This window comes from Hippopotamus amphibius, chromosome 5 (assembly GCF_030028045.1).
Source record: "Hippopotamus amphibius kiboko isolate mHipAmp2 chromosome 5, mHipAmp2.hap2, whole genome shotgun sequence".
Lineage (NCBI taxonomy): Eukaryota > Metazoa > Chordata > Mammalia > Artiodactyla > Hippopotamidae > Hippopotamus > Hippopotamus amphibius.
Genome location: NC_080190.1, coordinates 62,855,864 through 62,878,067, shown reverse-complemented (window position 1 = coordinate 62,878,067; position 22,204 = coordinate 62,855,864). Strand labels below are relative to the sequence as shown.

Genomic DNA, 22,204 nt, shown 5'->3' with positions numbered 1-22,204 from the left:
ATGTGTAGATGAATCTTGAACTGGGGCAGAAGAAAAGTCTTGATACTTGCTTTACTCTAGGTTTCTCCCACTCCAGTGAGGCAGACAAAACAGAAAAATAAGGATGTTTATTAAAGTCATTTCTAGCCCACAGCTAGGGCTCATATTCAGCTCTGTGAGCCACCGTCCGACCTCATCCCCATTCAATATGAATGACACGCGGGAGGCCGGGCCACAGGTAGATCCCATTGATCCCACAGTAAGGGGTCCCTCCCATAGCCAGTATAGAGAGATACACTGCTGGGGATGAAGAGGGAAAGCACTGGATTAATACATTCCTCCACACCCTGCCTGGATCCTCTCATTCCCCCCACCTTCTAAGACCATGGGCCAAAGGTGCCCAGTACCATCTTGTGGGGTATCAAGGGAAGCCCGTTTATTAGATCCCAGAGCTATGGGAAAGGGATGCCCTTCCCTTCTCAGCCATCCCAGGCCTGGAGGCCACTGAGGTAGAAGGGGGCGGGGCCAGGCCACTCTAATCCCCCTTGTGGGCCCTGCTCTGGGCTTGCCCCTTAGGGAAGCAGGGGGCTTTTGCTGGTACAGGAGGCTGATACATCAGCCCAAACTGGAATGCTGCAGTTCTTCCCGAAGCCATGAGGGCACTGGCTGTCCAAGCCGGCTCAGCAGCTTCGACAGCTCCAAATTATGGTTCCGGAAAAAATCCATAAGGAAAAGGCGGGACTAACAGGAGAAAAACGAAGTCAGAACTGGAAAGGAGTGGACAAAATCAGATCTTAGATGTGCAGAGGGATACCCTGTCCCTGGCTTTACTTACCTCAGTGTCCATATCTGGGTATTTCCGGCCTTTGCTCTTGCCCAGACAACGAGTCTTGCCACCTTCAAGGCCCTGGCACCAGAATCCCTTATCTTCATCAAACCTGCTCAACAGAAAGAGGCCATCAGGTGACAGAGAGAAAAGAAATCCAAGCCCCATAAATGTACACTACCTCTCCCAGCCCACAGGGACACATGTCTCTCCTTGCAAGACAGGGTAAATCCATGTCTCTTCCAAACAGACATGGTCAACCTGCTTCCCCATTTCCCCCAGAGTCATCCTCCCCTGGGTCATGCTCTCCCACCTGAGGGTCCGTGTGTAGTTCAGAAAGGGTGTGATACCCAGGAACTTCTGGATGCTCTCCATTGAGGCAGCTGGGTTGGTACGCAGCTCTTGCCCATCCACAATCAGCAACTAAAGAGACAGGGATGTGGTTCCTTCTATTCCTTAGAAGCCTCTGGGCTGAAGGGAAAAGGAGGGGAAGGGCACCCCCATGAGGGCTATTGAGGAACTGTACCTGTCCAGAGGGGTAGTAAGTCAGCCAGCGTTGCAGATGGGTGGAATAGTAGCCAGGGACAAGACAACGGTTCTGTAGGGAGCGAAGTGCCAGAGGGGCCTGGGAGGAGGCTGAAATCACCTGGTAGAAGGTATAGTTCAAAGCAACTGGGTCTCCATGTGCTCGCTGATGCTGAAGGACAAGGAACAGGATGGGAAGGAATTGGTGATTTGACAGAATTATCATGCCCTTACTCTTGGTCTGGTAAACAGATAGCATAGGCACTCCTCCCCAAGGCACAAGCTTAGTTTCCCTACCCTCATTCCTTTCTGTCTCTCTAGCAGTCACCACCTCTCAAGTTGTAATGTGTCCCTAGCTTCAGGTTCACCTGGTACCAGGAGTAGGCCCTGTCAGCAGGGTTGGTGAGCACAGTGATGATCTTGGCTCGTGGCAGGAGGGCAGCACCCCGACGTGGTACAACCTCTGAGTCAAAGTAGGTGGCACTCTTTTCAAATAGGAAATCAGTGCTGGCATTAGAAGGGACAGGGAAGAAATCCATGTACCTAGGAAGCAGCAGAGAGGAGAGGCAGAGAATTTGCAGAGTGAAGGGGCCAGATGTCTATGCTGGTAGAAGCTGGAATAGGGTACTTTAGGGGAAGGGAGTGTCCTCAGAAGTGTCCAGGTCTCACCAATCAATGCCCTTGTGGTAATTAGGGCCGTTGAAGAACTGAATCTCCTCAAAGGTGCTGGGGCTAGGGAAGCTGCTAGTCACAGCTGGGTGCAGGCTCAGGAAGAAGTGAACAGCTGTGGTCCCTAAATAGGAGAGAAAGTCCAGGCCATTGTGGGGGAGAATCCAGCTCAACAATATCAGCTTGAAAGAGGTGAGAAAATAATCACTACGGGTGGTAAAATACCCTCTGGCCAAACTAGAGCGAGAAAAGCAAAGCCTGAGAGAGGCCCAAGGAAGGGTTAAAACCGTGATTTTTTCAGCCTTGGTTGTACATTAGCATTACTTGTGGATTAAAAAAAAACAAACAACCCAACAGATGATTCTGATATACAACCAGGTTAAGAATCCCTCAAGGGACTGGATTAATGAGGGGCAGGTATAAGAAGGTAGTTCGTTGGCCAAAGAATTCTTTGGGTTTAAGGCAATAGACGTTGGCTAAGGATAATTCACCTGTCTTCTGAGGTCCCACAATGAGGAACTTGGGGAGCCGATCACAGGTTTTCTCCTTGGACCAGATATCTTTGTGCCTCTTGTCGTCACAGGGATTCTGAAGGTGAGGCCAAGAATCAGATAATCTCTTCCTCAACAGCCACCCCCATCATGTCTCTAGGTCAGCCTGAACTCCACCTATACCTGCCAAAGGGGGCTTCGCTCTTGAGGGAAGAGGTCAAAGTACTTTCGTGCGAGAGGGACAGGAGGAAGGGTCTGTAGGCGCAGCCGTGTCCAGCACTGGAGAAAGCGCACCAGGCTCTCAAAGGTGTACAGGCCCAGCCGATCATTTCCATAATTAGACAGATGGGTCATAAAGATGCTGATCTGAAAGGGGGTGCCTGCATGTCAGATGGAGAGCCTACCCCACTTCAGAAGCGGGCTTGGTGAGCAAAAGTCTCAGCCTGCAAACACTTTGGCTGTCCAATCTTCTAGCCCTTTCCTCTCAGCACCTTACCGGATTAAGCAGCACTGTCAGAAAGAGTTCTCCACCTCGGATGCTCCGGTCTAGTTCACGAGAGCCTCCGGGATACTCATTATAGAAGATTGTGTGAGTGAAGAGGCCACATGTCTGCCGTGGCAGGACCTGAAGGGAAAAGAACAAATACGGATAGATGAGATTTGAAAGATGGAATGAGAAGTAGATTAAGGACAAAAGACCTGAGGTATGAGGACTGCCTGGGTTTGTAGAGGACTCACCCTGAAATTACAGCAATAAAGCTCTTGCTATGTGCATTATGACTTTCCACCCCTCTACCCCCGATTACATGGATGAATTTGGACAATGCAGGTTGGAGGCTGTCCAAACGTGGGAGTTGGATTCAGGTTTGTACTGGGAGTCCCTCACCATAATGCCATTGTGAATGAAGCCACGGCGGTAGCGGGCAGGGCGGAGATGGGGATACTCCTCAGTGCTGGTCACCTGGATGCTCCACACAGATTTCCAGGCCTCATAGAGCTGTGTGTGGATGGGGTACACGCCGGAGTGGTGGGGGGCCACAGCATACCCCAGATCCGTGGGAATCCCATGCTCCTGGGAATGGCATAGACTCTCACCAGGACCTGGTGAGGTTTGGGGAGTAGAGGGTAAAGAGGGTGGGGATGCCTCCACAGAAAGAAAAATGAAAAGGGTAGGGAAAGGGTACCCCATTAGGGGAAGGTTGAAAAGGAAGCATCATCTTTGGGAAACAGTATGGGAATAGATTCAAGGGTCTCACCAGAGCAAACTGTTTGTTGAGCCTCATCTGGTCAGCCAGCACGGAGCGATTGTGGAACAGGTGTGGCTGCATGTGGCTCCACATGTGGGGGAACCACCAGAACTCTTGGCGGTGCTTCAGCAGCATGTCATCCCCTGCATCTTCCTCCTCGGTCCCTATGACCACACACTGACCACTGACCACAGCCAGTTAGCCTGTGCCCTCCTTTGTTCTGCAACAACACTGACTACCTTCCATCCTCAGGCCAACACTGCTGACCTCTGCCCACTAAGACTGTCCATTTTCCCAGCTGCCAACCTGCCCTCCAGCCACCCATGCTAACCTAAATTCACACCCACTGTTAGCTCCTCACAGCATTCTTACCCCAAACCTTGCCCCTTTTCTCCAACCTGTCTGCCCAGGAGGATGGACAGTGAAGGGACAGATTAAACTAAGACTGATATGCTGAAGAAGCAGGGGAATAAGCTCACCAGTATGATAGAACTTGCCAGAGAAGCCCAAGTTGAAGGTGAAGTTGGGGACTAAGGTCCTGAGTTTGTTCTGGGTGGTCAACAAAGCCTGGAAAGAGTAGCAGGCACATGAGAAATCAGAAGAGAGCAGACTAAGAAGGCGAAAAAATCAGTAGCATTCTTCTTGCCTGGAAAGGGCAGGGAGCATATCTTTGACAAGCTCAGAATCAAGGAAGGGAGTCTGAAAGGACAGAGCTTGAAATGGCTTCTAAGGAAAGAAATGTGAGTCAGGAAAAGAAAGACTGACCTCAACATCAGCCACCTTCATGCGGGTACCTTCCTTGCCCACAAAGATGTCATCAATGTCTACCAAGATGTAACGGTCAAGGTCCAAGCAGAGGCGCTTGCCAGTGAGGTACGCAACAGCATCGACGAAAACGAGTTTGTGAAGCCAGAAGGCGAGGCCATGGCCAAAGAGCACCCGTTGGATGCCATCATGAAGCCCCAGGTCCTGTACCACAGTGGGAAGCCGGGCCCGGCGAGGCACCGGTCCTGGTACGGGGGGTTCAGTTGGTCGAAGGCTGGCAAGAAGCACTGGTTCATATGTGCTATGATTGGACTGGAAGATGGTCCAGTCATCACCAGGCAGTGGCCCAGGCTCCAGGCGGCTGGGGCGTGTGAGATGCAGTAGTGGGGCAGAAGGATTCACTTGGTAGTCTTGGAGTCCCAAGTTTGAATGTAGAAAAAGAGGAAAGCCCTTGAGCTGGGCACTCAGTAGGCTATGCTCATGGGCTCGGAAAAAGCCAATGATGCCCACACCATACTCGACACAGTACCGATCTAGCAGTTCCCGACTCCAGGCATCCAGGTTGACATACTTGAGCAGGTTCTCATAAATGACCAAGACATACCGGCCACGGGTATGATCAGTCAGTGTGGGCATGTCCCCTCGGCCAGGTGCCAGCTCAGTGCTATAACGAAAACGGCTGGACTCCAAGATGGCCACAATCTCCTGCCCCAGCTGTGAGTATGCACTCTCCACAAACACAAGGACCACAGGTTCAGTTCGAGCTGTCTCTGGAGGCCTGGGGGGCCGGGGTGGGACTGGAGGCCGTACGGGGCCAGGACCAGCTGCCCCACCACTACTGCAGTCTCCCAGGGGCAGGGGCAACGGTTCCTTGGCCTTGGGGCTGGTGGATACGTAGTAAGCCAAGAAGCCCACGGAGCCCAGACTGAAAGCAATCAGCAGCAGTATGAGGCGGTGCAGTTCCAGCTGCCGAGCTGGGCGTACCACCTTCCACAGCTTGAGCATGGCGGGGGAGGTGAGGCAGGGATGGGGACCACCTCAGGGGATGGGAGGTAGGAGTTCTATAGGCTAAGGCTCTCTTGGGGGGGTAAAAGGATATGAAAAGAGGGGAAGGGGGTTCCCGCAGGGTCACTTCCCTGAAAAGGTGGAAACAAGTCTCCTTAGTACAGGGTAGGGGAGGTAGAAGGGGCAACAGGGGGCAACTGGACAGAGTCCACTGGTCTCAGGTCACCATGGCCCACTGGCCCATGGCTTCAGGATGCAAATCTAACCAGGCTCCACCTTCGGTCCTGTATGAGCTCCTCACATCAGAGGTTAGCAAAGTTCACAATCTCTGTCTTCACTACCTGTAAGACAAAGAAATCAATGAGTTACTTCTTTCCTTGAAACTGTGTCACTAATCCATTCCCCTCTTCACCCCATTTCTCTTACCTCCTGCTCATAGGATGGTTTGTTCTCCAAAAAAAAAAAAAAAGCTTCCGTATTAGAACAACACAACCTGAGTCTTAGACCTTAGCTTCAAAACCTGTTCTCTTTTTTAGAATACTGTCTAAATTCTCCTCCCTAAGCTAAGCTCAGAACTGAAGCAGTATATCCAAGGTCTGGAAGGGATATTTCCCATCAACAAGAGGCCAAACCACCCAGGAGGCTGAAAATGAACCTGCTCTGAAAGGAGTTCCCAGCCTGTGACAGAGCAGTTGGTCAGTCAGTAGGAGCTCTGGTCTTGCTGTGAAGAAGGGACGGAAAGCCCCAGAAGTCTTGTGCTCCAACAAAATATCAGATAAGAAGAAACACATGCATCTGTTAATCTTCCTCATCTATCAAACCCAACATCACAGGCTAACAGCATTAACGAACTTGCAGTCAGGTGGACACCATGATGGGGAAATTCAAGAGGAAAGAGAAATGGTGCTAGCTAATCATTCTATTACCTTCCAAACCCAGAACCTGGGGATTCTCTTTTCCATTGCTTGTGAAAAAATTACCCACCCCTGCCCTTGACCTCACTTGTGCCAGTGTCAGGAGGGGTGATAAAAATGTAGCCCCGGAGCAGGCCACATCACTTGGAACCTAAGAAAAGCTAGAGAGCTGAGTCCGGTCTGTCTCCCTGTCTACTCCAGTTCTCCTTCCAACTTAGCCTAGGTGGTACTACACCCTCATCCCTGAACAGCTCAGAAGGGTCCTGAGCTAGCCTGGAGAGACATGAGAGGTTAAGTCCTGTTACAAAAACAGAACAGAGTGGGGCTCGATGACAGAAAGCAACAGGAACTTAAGTAGTATCCAATCAATAAAAGAGAAGGAGTAAGAACAGTATGATCAGAAAACAATTTTAAGGAGACCTAATTGCTGAGACCTTTTTCCTTAAGTAGACAGACTGTTTCTAGAAGCTTTACCATCACTCTCCCCACCTTAGTCACTCCAAGTAAGGTCAGTGGCTGGCAATCTCTCTCTACCATTCCCCCCCCCCCCACACATCTCAGGGTGGTTAAGCAAAGATGGGGTCCTTCAGAATTGAGAAAGACTATTTAAGAATAGTTCAGCTTTGGCCTGGGTAAAACTAATTGGCATGAAAAGAGAGCCAGGAAAGGATCAAAATGGTGATGGGAAGGGGTGAATCCTAAGAATTAGAGGAAACTTTCTGGGGCCACCACACTAGTGAGAAGAAGTCACTGTGGGGAAGCAGATACTGGGGGTGTATCACGCATAATATTAAAAATAATAGCTAACACGTACTGAGGGCTTACTCTTTGCCAGGCATTCTTCTAAGAGCTTTCCATATGTTTAATGCGCACACCAGCCCTAAGAGGTAAGTAATATTCTTATTCTACATGTGAGTAATTTGAGGCCCAGAGAAGCTTAATAACTTGCCCAGGATCACACAGCTCAGTCAGTGGAGGAAGTGGGATTCATAGTCAGGCCTGTCAGGCTCCAGCCCTGCTCTTAACCACTGCATTTTAGCTTCGGACCTAGAAGAAGCAGCATTATTTAGGGAAGGGGTGATGAGGGAGTATTGGGGGAGGTGTGGGCTGGGATGATAAATACTGAAGCGGGACCACGGCGGGGAGGGGGTGCTGAAAGTGTGCGCAGCAGCGGGAGGAGAGCAGTAGAGGTGGGGGCTGGGGAAGGCGGGGGTGTGGGCCCCGCGCTGGGAGACCAGCAGTGCAGATGCCGCGGGAGGAGGGGGACCGAGCAGCGACACGGGCGTGGGGGGCTGGCACACGGGGGTCGCGGATGGAGGGCCATGCTGGTGGGAACATGGGGTCACAGGTGGGTACAGAGAGAGTCGGGCGTGGAGCATTAAAGGGGAAGGGGCAAGGGGCGCGCGGAGGAGAGTCTGTGGTGACATCGGGGCGGGCACCGGCTGGGGGAGCCCCAAGGGAAGGAAAAGCCCCGTGCGAAAGGGACGAGCCGAGGGGAATGAGGCCACTACCAGGGCGGCCTGCGGAAGGGACAGGGGGAGGGGAGCGCGGGCCGCCCCGAGGGGCTGCCGGGGACGCCCCTGCGGGCGGGTTCGGTGGCCACAGAGGGAAGTCTGTGAGGGGAGAACTGCGGAGACCGCGGGTGGGGGCCACACTCTGAGCTGGGGTCTCCTCAAGGGCAGCTCACCCGGCGGACTGGGCGGCGTCCCCGCTGTCCCCGGGCTCCGCCACGTCCCGGGGCTGCCCGGCTTCCCTGCTCTCGGGGCCTCAGGCCGCGTCGCGGCGGCTCCGCCATCTCCGAGCGAACGCTCTGCCGCAGCCGGGCCCAACCACCGCTCCCACCGGGGGGAGGCGGCGCGCTGCCGCTCGCTGCCCCGTTCGGGTCCCCGCCGCCTCCGGGCCTGGCAGCCGCGCAGCCGAGGTGCCGGGCCGCCGAACGGTGTTCCGCAGCGCTCGGCAGAGCCGCGGCCTCAGAGACAGCTGGCTCCGCGCGTCCCCGGCAGCGGCGCCCCCCTCCTTCCCGCGCGGTGGCACAGTCTGGCGAGCGTCGGCGCCGCGGCTCCCGGAGCCGGGGCGGGCCGAGGGTGCGGGCTCTTCCACTCGGCCCGGCGGAGGGGGAGCCGGGCCGGCCCACAGAGGGGCGGGGGGAAGGGATGCCCAGGACGCGGGCGGGGCCGGGGGCGGGGCGAGACTCCGAACTCGCCCCCTAAGGGTCCACGTTCTTCCCCTACCCCAAACTCGCCCCCGCAGCCCAATAGACTAATTGGAAGCTGACGAGTTTATGAGGAAGTTTTATTCTAAGAAGGGCGCAAGAGGAGTGGGAGAAGATACATCTCTCCACCTGAAGCCTTGTAACCCCAGCCGTTAAACTAAGCCTCTGGCCGTAAGCCTCCAACAGCAGTAACACAATGGACTGTTTAAAGGTTATTTTATTAAATATCTTCAGTTCAAGGTTTCATTGTAACAAAGCTATGAAGGGTCTACCAACATTCAGAACAAACACTAACTATTTTTAAATTATTTCTATGTCATCATGCAAAAATTCTGCATCAAATGCCTTCCATTTCCTGTTTAAAAGGTGATTTTTTTTAATAGTTTATTGTCTATAGATGCTGACATTAGCCCCAGAAGAGAAGTAAGAATGCTAAGAAGTGGGGCTGGAGCAGCCATATGAAGCTATGGGTCTTAATGAACTCTAAGACCATTGTCTTCAAGCCAGCAAAACCAAACCCTGTGGTGAAGGCGTCTGCGTGCTGGTACTGCAGGCTGCAGGGCAGGAAAGGGCTAGGGCCCAGGGGGCTGGGGCATGCAGGAGGTGCTCAGAGGAGCCTGGCTAAATCCAAGCACCAGCACCTGTGAGTCTGCTCTCTTCTCAGCTGGCTCCAAGGTAAACCTGTAGCTTTGCCTCTTCTCCCAGCTCCTATGCCTCCTTAAGGCAGTCCAGGGAGCTGGGGTCTACCCATCTTTCCCCCAATAGTCCAGACACTTGTGCAGATAGGTCTGCACATTTGTTCTGCGGGAAACCAAGGCCATGACCAATTGCTCCTCCATTATCTTCTCTGCTATCTGCTTAGAGTATAAATTTTCCCCTCTTGGAATGGAACTCCTTGAGCACAGAGAGGGACAATGAATGTAGGAGCCTTGGCTCTGGACATCTCTTTTGGGTACATGCAGGTGAGGGGGGGTGACGCCCATGCAGATTGTCCAGCAGTAAGTCTATACTTCAGTTGGTCAGTAAAGAGGTCTCTTTATAGAGGATACCTCTTCTCGCCCGAGTAGTCAGGTCAATCTCAAAGACAGGAAAAGAGATGGGCGTGCAGCAAGGGAAGAGTAAGAAGGGAGGCAGCCCTGAGGGCAGCCTGAATGCATAGAAACAACTATCAACTCAGTCCTGCTGCCTCACTCTTCCTATCCCACAGGGGCATTTGGCAGAGGGCCCAGGCCCAGATGAGGGTCAGCACAGGGACCACCACCATGAAAAGGCAAGACAAAGATGGTCCAAATCACACGGAAACAGAACTGCCAAAGGCAGCAGGGGGAGTCCAGACCAAGGCCTGGCTCTCTCCTTGCTAAGTTATAAGAAAACAAACACGAAGCAAAGCGGCAACCCCTCCCACTTCCCAGCTGCAAGGATTGGGCCTCAATATCAGGGCCCACGTGCATGTGCATCCTATAGAAATGGATGAGTAAGTGAGTGCATGTCAGACTATCACGAGGTTTCTCATCAGCTTCGTAGCGGACACACTTCTGCAGCACCAATTCTCTTCCTTTCTACACTGAATGGTACAGTACAGCAAAGTCCGGGCCCTGCGTCTCAGTCCTGAGGCCACTGCTTCTCAGCTGCCTCCACGGCAGGCTGGGAGCTCCACATTCTCTCCCAAGTAGGTCTGTTGGCCATGATGTTCTCATCAGCTCATTCTGGGTGTGTGTACAAATTCTGAAGAAGTCCATTCCTAGACTGGGGGCAGGCAGGCCACCTCAGGGGCTGCAATCACATCACAGCCCCCAAAGCTCTGTCAGAGTTCTTGCCTGGTCCCCTGAGTCCACGGAGGCCTGAGGCTGAGCTCACCTCTTCAGGGCTGGTGGGTGAGCCCATTGCTCGTGCCAGGATGGGCATCGCACAAACTCCTGCCTTCTTGCTAGCCCAAGGGCTGTCGGTGGTTTCAAAACGCATCATGGTATGGATCCCATTTTTTTTAAAACAATCTTTTTTTCTTTTTTTTTCTTAAATGTAAAAAACACCTCGGTACAGCAGAGACAGACACGAAGGGCGGGCGGGAGGGCTGCATGCAGGGGCGTGCATTGGCTGCTGCCGCTTTGTAATTTAATTGTTTTAAACCTCAAACGAACAGGACTGCCGCTGTCACTCAGGCCCTCCAGAGCCACTGGCTGCGAAGGTTTGACCTCCGGCTGGGATCTCCTTATGCCCCTGTCAAACAGGACAGACGTGGTAACAGAACAGAGGACAATACACACACAGAGGAGTTCCAGAGACTTAAACATACTACACACGTGGCCAAGTCCGCCTGAGAAGGTGGAGGATGGGGAGAAGCCAGTATTTAAACATAACAGTGCCTCACATTTGCTGAGAACTTACTAAGTGCTTTACTTACAAGTATCTTATTTAATCCTCACAACAACAAAGGAGGTAGGCACCACTGCTTCCTTTCTTTTTTTTGGCTGTGCAGCGTGGCATGTGGGATCCTAGTTCCCCAACCAGGATCAAACCCACGCCCCCAGCAGTGGAAGGGCGGAATCTTAATCAGGGGACAGCCAGGGAAGTCACTCCTTCTTTCTTTCTGACTGCTGAGGAAAATGAGACTTAGGGAGGGGAAGTAACCTGTCCAATGTCACCCAATTTGGAGTCATGGAGCCAGACCCAAGTCTGTCTGACCTCAGCGCATGACTTACGACAACCACCACACTGTCCAGCCTTCACTACTCTTCTGGGATGGCCCATATATCCTCCCCCAGTGCCACCTCTAGACCTCTCCCTCTTCTGACCCCACTTGTCCCAGCCACTCCCCACCCCACCACCAGGTGCACCTGTGGCTGAGCTCACTGCAGCGGTGCGGCAGGGGCCCCTGAGCAGTGATAGTGGACATTGAGCCACTTGCCATCCCGGCGGTGCCAGACCCGGGTCTCCTCCGATTGGCTGGTGCGAGGCCGGCCCTGCCCATCGATGTACTGGGTGAGGCGGATGTAGGCGATGCAAGCCGCGTCCTCTCCGATCACGTGGACATGTGGGTTCAAGATGGTGGTGTGGATGGGCTTGCTGTTCTTGGACAGAACTGTAGGGGACAGGGCAGGGTGGGGTAGGTAGGAGGGTGTCAGGCCTGGGGACTGGCATTTTCCTCCCAGCCTGCACTTCCCAAGTCTCACGCTCTCTTCAGTGACCATTCTGGGAGTCTCCAAGTCCCCCATATACACCTTCCAGAGGCCGGGAAACCCATCAGATTAGTCTCGATTATTCAAAAGGAAGAGAAAGGTGGGGAACAATGATAATAGCAGCTACTATTTTAATCAGACGTTGTGCTGAGGGGTTTTACACGCATGAGCCGTATTCCTTGGTCAAAATTATTTTCTTCATTATAAGATAAGGAAATAGGTTCAAGAGGGGTAAGTAATTTGCCCAAATCACACAACATTTGAACTCAGGACTATCTTAACAAAAGCCTGTGATGATCTTTCTACCCTGACAGGTGGGTTCAGATTTCATAAGGGTTGGCTTGTCCCTAATTAGGGCTGTAGAGCAAAATCAAGATCTTAAAATATTCAAAATTGATCTCTGATTTTAAAAAGGTCCAAAGTTTAATTAAAAACAAAAAGTCACCAAAGCACCAAGCTCAGGATATTCCCAGAGTTCCCAGGATCCTCTGGGGGAAAACCAAAAGAAGATGAGTTGCCATTATCGCAAACACTGTGAATTGTGTTGCTTTTACTGAGATTCACATTTTAGTTCAATTCTAATGTTAGAGGCTACCATGAGATCTTTTGGAGAGCTTCTATAAACTCTGGAATTGCTTCTGGCTAATAGAATTACCTAGATAACCTAGGGTTTACAACTGCAGCTGAGACATGGAAAGGATGGTAGTTAGTAGAGAAAGCAGTGAGAAAATAAAATCCAGAGCAGGATGGGGAAGGCCCAGGATACAGCGGGAAAGATGAGAAAAAAATAAGAAGGGGGATGGTCTTAGTGGAAAGAAAGATGGGAGGAGGTGATGAATCAGCTTCTTATTCTCTGGGATTTCCAGGAACTGTCCAGAGCATACACCCCTTCCCCTCAACCCCGGCCAGGACTCCTATCTCCCTCGGTGGCTAGGAAGAGAACCCTAGCCACAACTTCCGATCTCACAATCACCAACAGTGCCCTGTTACTTGCTTGTACATTCATATCCTGGTTTTAATTTCCTCTATTGTGAAACTTGCAGACACAGAGCTTCATTATTACTTGCTGAGATCATCTCAACCTAACCTTGCTTGGTTTCCAACTGTCTTGGAAAGAGGTGAGGCTTAAAGAAATCCAGTGGCCTTGATTATGGCAACTGGCACTGCCACGAGGCAGCTGCAGGATGGAGAGGCAGGCAAGGCTCTGGAGGTGGGTCTTTGAAAGTGCCTGTTGAAGACCATCCTCAGGGCCCAAGGGGGCAAGCACATAGACCAGGGTGCAGCAGGCAGGTCCAGTAAGGGAAGAGCAGGCAACTGGGAAGAGGAGAAGGTGAGCAGGGACAGAGGCAAAGGGGTGAGGGGCAGGCAGGAGTATCTCAGCAGCACGAACCCACTCACGATTCTCAAAGTAAAACTTATGGAAATCCATCCCTTCCACGAGGTTACCGAGGGCCTCAGGCTCAAAGGAAGTGAGGCCTGGATCACAAATCTTCCTGCAGGGGAAAAAAAAAGCAGCCTGTCAGTCTTGTTTCTCTTCCCTGTCCTTGGTGTCTGTCCCACAGCAGGTTAGCTGTGGGCTGGGCCTGACAAGACCGCTGAGATCTCAGGGCCCTGCCTGCTGAGCCACTTAGTTCTGCCTTTTCAGCCCACAGCCTGGACACCACAGGTGGGCTCAATCACTGATGTCTACCTGGAAGGGCTCCCAGACTAGGGGCTTGGTGTTTAACTCAGACACTGTGCCCAAGGCCCAGTCTTCTCTTTTCCCCGGGTCCCGGGGGCTTTCTGGAAGGAGGGAAGACCTTGAGAGATGACTTGGGTCTCAAGGAAATAAGTCTCTACTCACGTGTAGGCCTCAAAGTCCCCATTGTTGATGGCCTCAATCAGTTGTTCTGTGATCTTAATGATCTCCTGTTTTCGCACTGTGGGGGGGGAAATCCAGCAATTTACCCGTGTGAGACTGGGAATCTCCCAAGTGATGGAAAGCCCTCCCCAGTCCTTCAGAGAATCCCCCGTGATCTCTTTGACAAAGATATCCCTCTTCTCTGTCTTTAAGGCCCTTTGCAGGAAGATGAGCCCACCTTTCTCTCCATCCCCTCTCTATTGTCCGTAGAGCTAAGGACCTCCTCCTCCTCCTCCTAAAGCCCACCTTGTGATCCTCTGGCCTTTGCCTCCCTGTCCATCAACAACCAGGATGCAAAAAACACTCTTGTCTTTAACAGCTGAGGAGCCTGACCCATTGTGAATATTCTGCCCTCAGTCTATGTATCCGATCTCCAGCAAGTTCAGCCTCTCAAAGAAGCATCTCCCAATATGGCTGTTTCCACCACCCACTTGCTTCTCTCACCTGAAGGGGCTCAGTCAGGTCTCAGTTACCACCTCCCAGCCCTAGCCCTCACTCAGTGGTCCAGAACTTAGCCCTGGGCAACAGCCAGCCTGAGAGCAGAATCTAGCCAGGGATGAGGGCTCCAAAGGATGAACAGAGCCTTGGGATGGATGCTTAATTCTCTTCACCCTTCTCATCTCCTCCACAGGGCTTTTCTGGGATAAAAATCTTGGAACTATAAACACTCTTTTTTTAAATGGAGGCTCTCATCAGAGAGATGGCTCCGTTTACCCTGAACAAGCCTTGGAAAAGCTCTAAATCTCATACCAGCTCTCAAGCCAGGATGTGTCCCTCAGGAAAACCAAGACAAGGCTCAGACTGACAGGCAGGCAGCAGTGGTGCCCTCAGAGCGCCCCACCCCACCTCCAAATCCCAAGCCAAGGGACTGCTGGTGACATCCTGCTCTCATGGGCAGCTCACTTACAGGGAGCGCCCCTATTAGCAGAGGGCACCGCCAGGGTAAGGGAGGCCTTGGACTGAGCTTGGGCTAACCCTGACCGCAGCCCCCGGCTGGCCCAGGCCACAAGCCTTTCCTCACAGGAGTGAGAGGCTGCAAGACAAACGCATTAGAACAGCACAGCCAAGGAGCACCATTAGGAGACGGCAGTGCAGCCAAAGGTACAGCCAGGAGGGGACTCTACAGCCATCAGCACCATCGGGGGGGCGGCGGGGGGCCGCTCTAGGTGAATAAGCAGCAGGTTAGGGGACCACCGCACTCTACCCACTTTCTAGAGGCAAGCAGGTGTGCACTCATGCATGCGTGCGCACACAAACACACACACACCCCTCTCTCCAGCCCCACCAAACCCATCTGTAGGACCTGACTGGGGCCCTGTGGGTGAAGAGGATTTTGGTTAGAAACTCTAAAAGGATAGATGGTAGGATGGAAAGAAGCAGACAAAGGCACCTTCTACAAGAACACAACTAAAACTATAAATACAGGCTACCATTAACCCAGCAAAGCATCCCATCAAGACACTCTACCATCCCATTTATTTTTCTTAACGATGCTATGAGGTAGGTGCCATTTTATTCCTACTTCACAGATGAGGAAACTGTAGCTCTGGGAGGTTAAGCTACTTCTCACGTTTTTGAAGACAGTGTAGCTGGATTTAAACTCAGGTGTGTCTCACCCCAAGCTCTTAATATGATATTATGCTTAGCCTCAAGAAGCACCACATCCCAACATGGTTTCTTGACTATAGCAATTTCACCACCCCCCCCACACCCACTACCTTGGACCTGACTTCTGACTCCACCTTTCTTCTCGCTTGGTGCTGAGGCAAGGCCCACTGCACGTGCCAGGGGCTTTCTACTCCTTCCCTCCTGCAGTGGTCTTCCACCCGCCCTTCTTCGTGATTTTGGGCTCTGACCTGAAGGGCCCCTGCCTGGACTTAACCGCACCGCCAATCAGCTCCCCCACCCAGCAGAGGCTGAGCTCCCAAAGCTGACTAGACGGACAGCTGGGCTGGGCTGACAGCTCTGGGGAGGGGCTGGAGGGGGCGAAATCCCTGAGGGGCGTCAGGATGAGCCAGGGAGACGGAAGCCAGAATATGCCTCCCTCACACTTACTGGCTGAGGAGCAGAGAGAAGGCTGGGGCTGCATGCCTGCAGAGGGGGCTGTTCTGTCCCGGGAGCTCCGTCCTTCAGGCACCGAGCTGCCATTCCCAGTGCGGAGCGGGGCAGCTAGCCAGCCAGGGCAGGGCAGGGCAAGGCAGAGCAGCCAAAACAAACAGAACAAGGCAGGTGAGCGAGCAAGCCGGACAGGACCCGAGCCCGTGGCCCTGAAGAGCCGGGGCAAGGAGACGCCTCAGGCTGCTGTGGACACTGGACCACGTCCCATGCCGCCGCCTCTGCCATAGAGGCCTCCCAGCTGAGAGCCCCAGGAAGGGGCACAGACCTGGGCTTGTGGCTTCCAGAGGAGACTTCAAACAGCCTGTACAAGGACCCCTGCTCCCAGGGAAGATGTTCTAGGGGGCGAGGCTACAAGGTCAAGAGCCCAGCAGTGAAGGAGCCACTTACTCTGCCAACATCGCCAGAAGTGAATTGATCTGACCTCAACCCCAGCAGCCCTGGAGGCACTGTTCATCACTGCCTTATATGTTTATGCTTTCTTTTTTCTCTTTTCTTTTCTTTTCTTTCTTTCTTTCGTCCTTTCTTTTTTTTTCTTTTTTTTCTGGTATTACTAAAGGTTTGTTGCTCCCTTATTGCCCCGGGCATGCTCTCTCAGCTCTGTCCTGCAACATTCCTCCAACTTTTGTGAGACCCTGGCCTAAGGTCACGTACTGAAGGCAAAGGGAGCAATTCCAGGAAGCCAAACCAGAGAGCAGGACAGAGATTCCCAGTGGCGTGCCACGCCTTCCCACACCCCTTGGCACTCTGGCCAGGCCCAAACTTAAGCTGGTGGTCCGCACAGGACCACTGGGACAGGGCCAAATGTGGTTCTGACTCCGTCACTCATGCCAAGGCTTTGTGATGAGAGGGACCAACCCACCCCAATGTGTCCAGGACTGTCCTAGTTTTAAAACCAAAAGTCCTACATTGTGGGAATTGCTCCAGTCCTGGGGAAATTGGGATGACTGGTCACCCAACTAATGGCTCATGACATCTGTAGGCTGCTTCTGCAGGGACTCAAGATGTCCCCTGTTCTGGGATATCACATTGCAGCAGCCAACAGGAACAGTTCCCTGAGCCCTGGGCCTGGAGAGGCTTAGGAACAGCCCTCATTTAGCTATCCCAGGCTTGGGGTCAAAGAAGAGAAGCCACTTGCCCATCCCAGCGACAAGAGATGGGGCCTCGTATCTTGGCCCATGAAAAGTAGCTTTTATGCCAAACCTTCTCCTGGGGTAGAAGAAGCCACCAATCTCAGTTCTAGGGGCAGACAAGGCAGGTGTCCCACTGGAGCCCAGGTGCCTGGGACACTGCTGGGGCCCCTTCCCCACCAAGGGCTAGCACCTACCTTTGAGGTCCTCATCTTCTGTGGTTGTGTTGCAGCTCTCTGTGGAGCCCTGCAAGCCAAAAAGAACAAGTTTCCATAAATCAGACCCTTGGAAACCAGAGAAGCCAAGCAGAACAAAAGCAGAGCATGTGCTCCTACAGGAGCTGCAAGGAGGAATCAGAAGTTTCTATTTCCACCCTTGCCATCTGACTCTTATAAAACTTTGGATTCCCAAACATCGTCCTGAGTCTTCCCCAACTCAGTAAATGTACCACTTATCCAGCTGTTCAGGCTAAAACCTAGAGTCATCTTCTAGGTTGATTTTATTCTTTTAAGAAAAGAATCATTTTCTTTCTCTCTTTTCCTCATATCTCAATTATCTAATCTAAAACCAAATCTGACATTTCTAATTCCAAAATAAATCACGTGCCCTACCCCTTCTCTTCAAATGCACAGCTACAACCTGAGCCCAAGATGTCAACTACTACAATAGCTGCCTGGTCTCCCTGCTTCCACACTTGCCTCCTCCCTGAGATTCTTGCTTGTAACATGGGTACAGTTTTTCAAAGTGTAAATCAGACTCCATTACTCCCCTGCTAAGAGCCTCCAACAGCTTCTTCTTGCTGCAGGAAAAAAATGCAAACTCCTATCAAGTCCTACAGAGCAGGTCCTGCCTGCTCCTCCAGCACCACCCTCCTGCCACTCTCCGCCTTGCTCACCACGCTCTTAGCTCTGATTTCTTCTGTCCCATATATGTGCCAAGCCCCTGCCCTTGCATTCCCTCTGTCTAGGGCACTCTGCCTCAGAGTCTGCCTGGCTGTCTCCTTCCAGTCATTTAGTTTTCAGCTCAAATATCACCTCCTGAGGGAGGCCCTTCCCCAACCACTTAATTAAGGCCCTGTTCATTCTCTATTTACTTTGCATCATTTTCTTCAGAGCACTTATTTTATCCAGAGCACTGGATTTTATCCTTTTTATTTGGTTTTTGGTTTATTATCTGCCTCCCCTACACCTGTGGAGAGGGATTTCATCTTGTCACCTCTGTAAACCAGAGCCATGGATGGTTTTGGGCTCAATAAATATTTACTAACGGTAGTAAAAATGAGACAAAGTTATTGAGGGCATAAAGGAGTGAGGCAATGGAGAATGAATGCTCTAGGGTCTAATTATACTCTTGCGTCTGTTTTTCTAGTTAATTTACTCTCATTTAAACTTCACATGGAGGAAGATTCTATTATTATTATCCCCAATTTACAGATAAGGAAACTGAGGTGTAGAGTGGGAGAGTGACTTGTCCAGTGGCCCAGGGCCAGGATGCAAACTCAGGCCTGTCTGGCTCTAGAGCCTGAGCTCAGAATCACTAAAATATGATGCCCTTCCTGGGAACAGAGTGACAAACAGGCATGCACTACCCTTAGCCTAGACCCTGCAAACACCTTGACCTCGAGGTGCAGGCTGTAGGTTGCCATCTGCGGGAGCCTTAGACCCCGTGACTGAGCCCACCTGTTTCCTGCTGACCTGGAAAGCAGGAGACGGGCTCAGGAGCCACTCACCTTGATCCCGTCTGTAGCATTGTGCACCACGGTGGTTTGTGGCTCCTGTGAGAGAAGATGAAAATTACCCTCCTGTCCTGGGGACAGCCCTACAGCTCCTCCCTGAGGGACCCACTCCTACCCCAGTACCCTTGGACGCTGACCCTACGATGACCACTGGGGCCTGCTTGCCAGCCCTGCTCACAAGACAAAATATCCTGCCTCAACTGGGTCCCAGGCAGCTGGAAGCCCCAGATTTAGGGGATAGCGCTGGCTGGTAAGGAGGAGAGGCCTGATGCTTAATGGAAGCAGGTACCCGGGAAGCTGAGGACAAGGGCCCCTGTTTCCGATTCCTCCTGAATCTGAGTGTCCTTTCTCCCATGGGACAAGTACACTGGAGGAGCTGTGGGGTCGAGGGCACAGGCCGGGCCCTGCCAACAGTGTTCATCAAGGAGTGTGCAGGAGGCAGGGATGCTGGGAGAGTGGACTCGGGTCTCCCAGAAAGACCCAGGATGGCCCTCAGCAAGCTGAACCTAGTGAGCCACCTGCTTCACCCATCCTCTGCCTCTCCCAGAGTTCCTGTCCCTACAGCACCTCAGCAGGCAGCTCCAGGGGCCGGAGGAAGGAGGAGGAGGAGCGGCACAACTCCCCCTCCCTCTCTCCTAGTCACCCCCACCCCCCACCTCGCTAACTCTAGTTAGCCACCGGCAGAGGGCGCTCTGAGAGCACAAAGAGCCCCTGGCTGAGCCTGGACAGAACTCAGATAGCATGGGGCTCTCCAGGAACCCAGACACCTCAGCACCATCTGGAGGTGGGGGACCCCAGCCCCTCTTCCTATTCATTGCTTTGCAGAGGAAAGGCTGAGGCAGATTTTACAGGGAGGCCTCCAAGAACTGATGTGCACATCCCAAGAAAGCACCTACTCTCTATTTTCATAAGCAACTCACCTTCCCGGCCCCTGCAGCAGACCCACTGGGGGTCCAGCCCGGGCTGGGAGGCTTAGCTGAAAGCCCTGATCACTCTTCCCCCCAAGAGCAAAAGGAGTAGGAGCTGCAGTTCTGCCATGCAGGAAGGCGCACAGCCAGGCGGGACAATGAGGGGGAAGGGGCCCACAGGGCCGTACACAAAGCAGCTTGCTCTACAGGCATGAGAAAGGAAAAGGGCCGAGGAGGCCTGGGAGGGAGGAGGGAGGGCAAGAAGAGGAAGCGGGAAGGAGCGGGAGGCAGCCAGGGGCAGGGGCGGAGAAGCCGTAGTCAGGAGGTACCATGGCCGTCTGCAAGGGCGCGGGCTCTTGGGCTGGGCTTACGAGACTGTTTTTGTTGTTGCTCTGTGGCTGAGACAAGAAAACAGATGGTTTAGTTCCTCTAGAGTCACCAAAGCCGCTCGGATTCGACTCCCAGACCTCCCTTGCCCCCCGGCCTGGCCCGGAGGAGCTAGGCCTGAGGTGGTCTCCATAACACTATGGGATGGGAGCAATGGTTGGAGAGATGATCAGAGATTATTTGGAGGGACCCAGAGACCTAGCCCCAGAGGCATCCTCAAGGTGGGATGAGCCCAAAGACTTGTTTTAAAGCATCTCTCCAGAAATCTTTGCTGATGTCAGGTGCCTTGTCATTGCACAATCATACGTCACCCAAAGAAATTCATGATCTTCTCACTTTATAGAGGGAAAGGAGTGTGGTTTATAAGAAAGCAGAACAAAATTCAGAAACTCTGGGTCCCCTAAGTGTGGGCAGCCCCTTGCTGCCCTTTCAACCTGCCACCTGCAGTTCTTTCCCCTTACAACACGAGACTGAAGCCTGATCTGAAAAGAGGAACAAGAAGAGGAAGAAAACCTGGCCTAGGAGATGGTGTCCAGAGGAAAGGGGTGGAATCTGACTCTAGATATAAAATGCATCCACTGACCCCAGGGAGCAGAAACAGGGCCGTGCTGTTGGCCTTTCTGCCTGATCAATCTTAGACATGGTCAGCTGGGAATGAGGGCTGAGCTCCAAGGAGTGGCAGGTGAACCCAGGTGGGGCGTGATGGCAGTCCCAGAACCCAGTTCCCAGTCCCCAGGAAAGAGTAGGCTGCCCAGCAGGCCAACATTCCCAACAGCAGCAGACTACTGTGATATCTCCTTGCCTTTCAAAATAGTACACTGAGTGGCACAGCAAGGGAGGGTGGAGGGAGGATGCCAAGGAAGGAAGGAGGCCGATCTCCAGGGCAGGGAGCCCTGCTGATGCTCTCTACCTCTTACAATCCCCGAACCAATACACTCAGTCTCACTGGGAGCCCTTGTGGAGCTGGTGGCCACTGAGGAGCAGCCTGATGCCTGCAAATTCTTCAACAAGCAGAGAGACAAATGTACAGCGACCATCTCTGCACAGGGCGCAAAGGAGGGCACGCTGGCAGCTAGGCCATGCTTCTTCTCTCCTAGAACACATATAGAAAGCCATCCAGACTGTCCTACTTCTTGCCTGGAAGCCTCTTTTATGGCCTCTTGGACCAGACCTGAAGCCGTAACTTGCTATCAATGGTTGAGATGTCCTCAAACCCAGGGGTAGACATGGAACCTCAAGCCAGGTACCAAGTGCTATCAGACTCCGCTGAATTCTGCAGGCTGAAGAAGGGCGGCCCAGGAGTAGACAGGATGTAGGTCTAATTTCATGTGCGCTCTGCTCTCTTCCATATCCCTCCAGAAAAGAGAAGAGCCCTCCTAGCTCCACTACTGACACGGACCTATTTGGGGCTGACTGGACAAAGCTATTCTACTTGCAAAGCCCAGCTGAGACAAAGACCTTGGCAGGGAGCAAGGACTGCAGAGTATCTGTAAAATCTGCCGTATCTGTAGAGGGCTGGGATGTCACCCAGGTGGCCCCACCTCTGGCTTTATTAGATGGTTTCATAAGGATTCAGGCTGCTGTGTTCCCCTGGGTACCCTGTGTCCCATGAGAAAGAAGATGCGCCTTTCAGCTGTTGCCCCTGCGGGTGATGGATGGATCAAACACTGGGCACAGCCTGCTGATGGGCACCTGCACAGGGGGAAAGGCCCGGAGAGCGAGGCTCAGAGCCGTGAGCCTACAACCAGCTCCTCTGCACACCACACAGAGGTCCACTGGCTGCCAGTCTGCAGGAAATGGCTGCTCGTGCCCTGTGAGCAGGGCCTCTCCTCCTGAGCGACCGTGAGGGAGGGTCTCCCCCTGTGCTTGCCACCTGGCCCCGAATCCCTACCAGCTTCACATCCTGCCCTGGGCTGCTGGGGGCAGTCCAAGTGCTGCAGCAGGGAGCGCTGTACCACACATTCCAACGGCCATTTCTCAGGCCGCCGGGCGACCTTGGGCCATGGCCCCCGCCTGGCAGGAAGGCCACACCTGCCCGCACAGCACAGACATGCAGTGAGGATGAGTGAAGCACACGCACATGGCAGAATGGGTTTGCGTGGCTGGCAGGCGGGCGCAGGCAGCATGGAGCGGGCGGATGGGTGGGCAGGCAAGGCTCACCATTAGGTGCACGCTGGAACTCGACTTCCTTTTCTGGACACACCACAGCAAAAGGGAAAG

At 52.9% G+C, this 22,204-nt stretch overlaps 2 protein-coding genes across 24 annotated transcripts in view; both read right to left on the bottom strand.

The window, feature by feature from the left end:
- Nucleotides 1–88: 88 nt before the first annotated feature.
- Nucleotides 89–8,428, bottom strand: NDST2 (N-deacetylase and N-sulfotransferase 2). 6 transcript variants are annotated; one of them, XM_057736516.1, is made up of 15 exons: nucleotides 8,109–8,428; nucleotides 7,367–7,468; nucleotides 4,503–5,844; nucleotides 4,217–4,304; nucleotides 3,747–3,901; nucleotides 3,377–3,562; nucleotides 2,987–3,115; nucleotides 2,674–2,856; nucleotides 2,491–2,587; nucleotides 2,000–2,123; nucleotides 1,699–1,873; nucleotides 1,332–1,502; nucleotides 1,119–1,228; nucleotides 815–917; nucleotides 89–720 (listed from the first exon to the last, which is right to left on the bottom strand). In XM_057736516.1, exons 3-15 carry the CDS (start codon nucleotides 5,505–5,507, stop codon nucleotides 595–597), a joined length of 2,652 nt encoding a protein of 883 aa, XP_057592499.1. In that variant the 5' UTR covers nucleotides 5,508–5,844; nucleotides 7,367–7,468; nucleotides 8,109–8,428; the 3' UTR covers nucleotides 89–594. The 6 variants fall into 6 exon arrangements, with proteins under 6 accessions (XP_057592499.1, XP_057592504.1, XP_057592501.1 ...); XM_057736521.1 differs by lacking the exon at nucleotides 7,367–7,468 and adding an exon at nucleotides 5,934–5,957 and having other exon boundaries at nucleotides 4,503–5,848; XM_057736518.1 differs by lacking the exon at nucleotides 7,367–7,468 and having other exon boundaries at nucleotides 4,503–5,848.
- Nucleotides 8,429–8,832: 404 nt separating this feature from the next.
- CAMK2G (calcium/calmodulin dependent protein kinase II gamma) overlaps nucleotides 8,833–22,204 on the bottom strand; it is a 53,699-nt gene continuing 40,327 nt past the window's right edge. For 3 of the 18 annotated variants that reach the window (XM_057737301.1, XM_057737304.1, XM_057737318.1), the window contains 8 exons: nucleotides 19,927–19,995; nucleotides 18,684–18,728; nucleotides 17,152–17,200; nucleotides 15,765–15,878; nucleotides 13,653–13,728; nucleotides 13,208–13,302; nucleotides 11,468–11,712; nucleotides 8,833–10,850 (listed from right to left, as the gene is read on the bottom strand). In XM_057737301.1, coding sequence (XP_057593284.1) covers nucleotides 11,480–11,712; nucleotides 13,208–13,302; nucleotides 13,653–13,728; nucleotides 15,765–15,878; nucleotides 17,152–17,200; nucleotides 18,684–18,728; nucleotides 19,927–19,995 — 681 coding nt within the window. In that variant the 3' untranslated portion in view covers nucleotides 8,833–10,850; nucleotides 11,468–11,479. Of the gene's footprint in view, nucleotides 10,851–11,467; nucleotides 11,713–13,199; nucleotides 13,303–13,652; nucleotides 13,729–15,764; nucleotides 15,879–17,151; nucleotides 17,201–18,683; nucleotides 18,729–19,926; nucleotides 19,996–22,204 lie in introns of those variants that run through there. The other 15 variants (XM_057737302.1, XM_057737307.1, XM_057737308.1 and 12 more) reach the window with 10 other exon arrangements.

What these genes read in the sequence shown, in the direction of transcription:
- NDST2 (XM_057736516.1), bottom strand. Translation starts at nt 5,507, where the DNA reads ATGCTCAAGCTGTGGAAGGTGGTACGCCCAGCTCGGCAGCTGGAACTG. An exon ending in TCATTCACAATGGCATTATG is followed by an intron (nt 3,116 to 3,376) that starts GTGAGGGACTCC and finishes TTTTCCCTTCAG; the next exon opens with GTCCTGCCACGGCAGACATG. An exon ending in GGGCCTACTCCTGGTACCAG is followed by an intron (nt 1,503 to 1,698) that starts GTGAACCTGAAG and finishes CTTGTCCTTCAG; the next exon opens with CATCAGCGAGCACATGGAGA.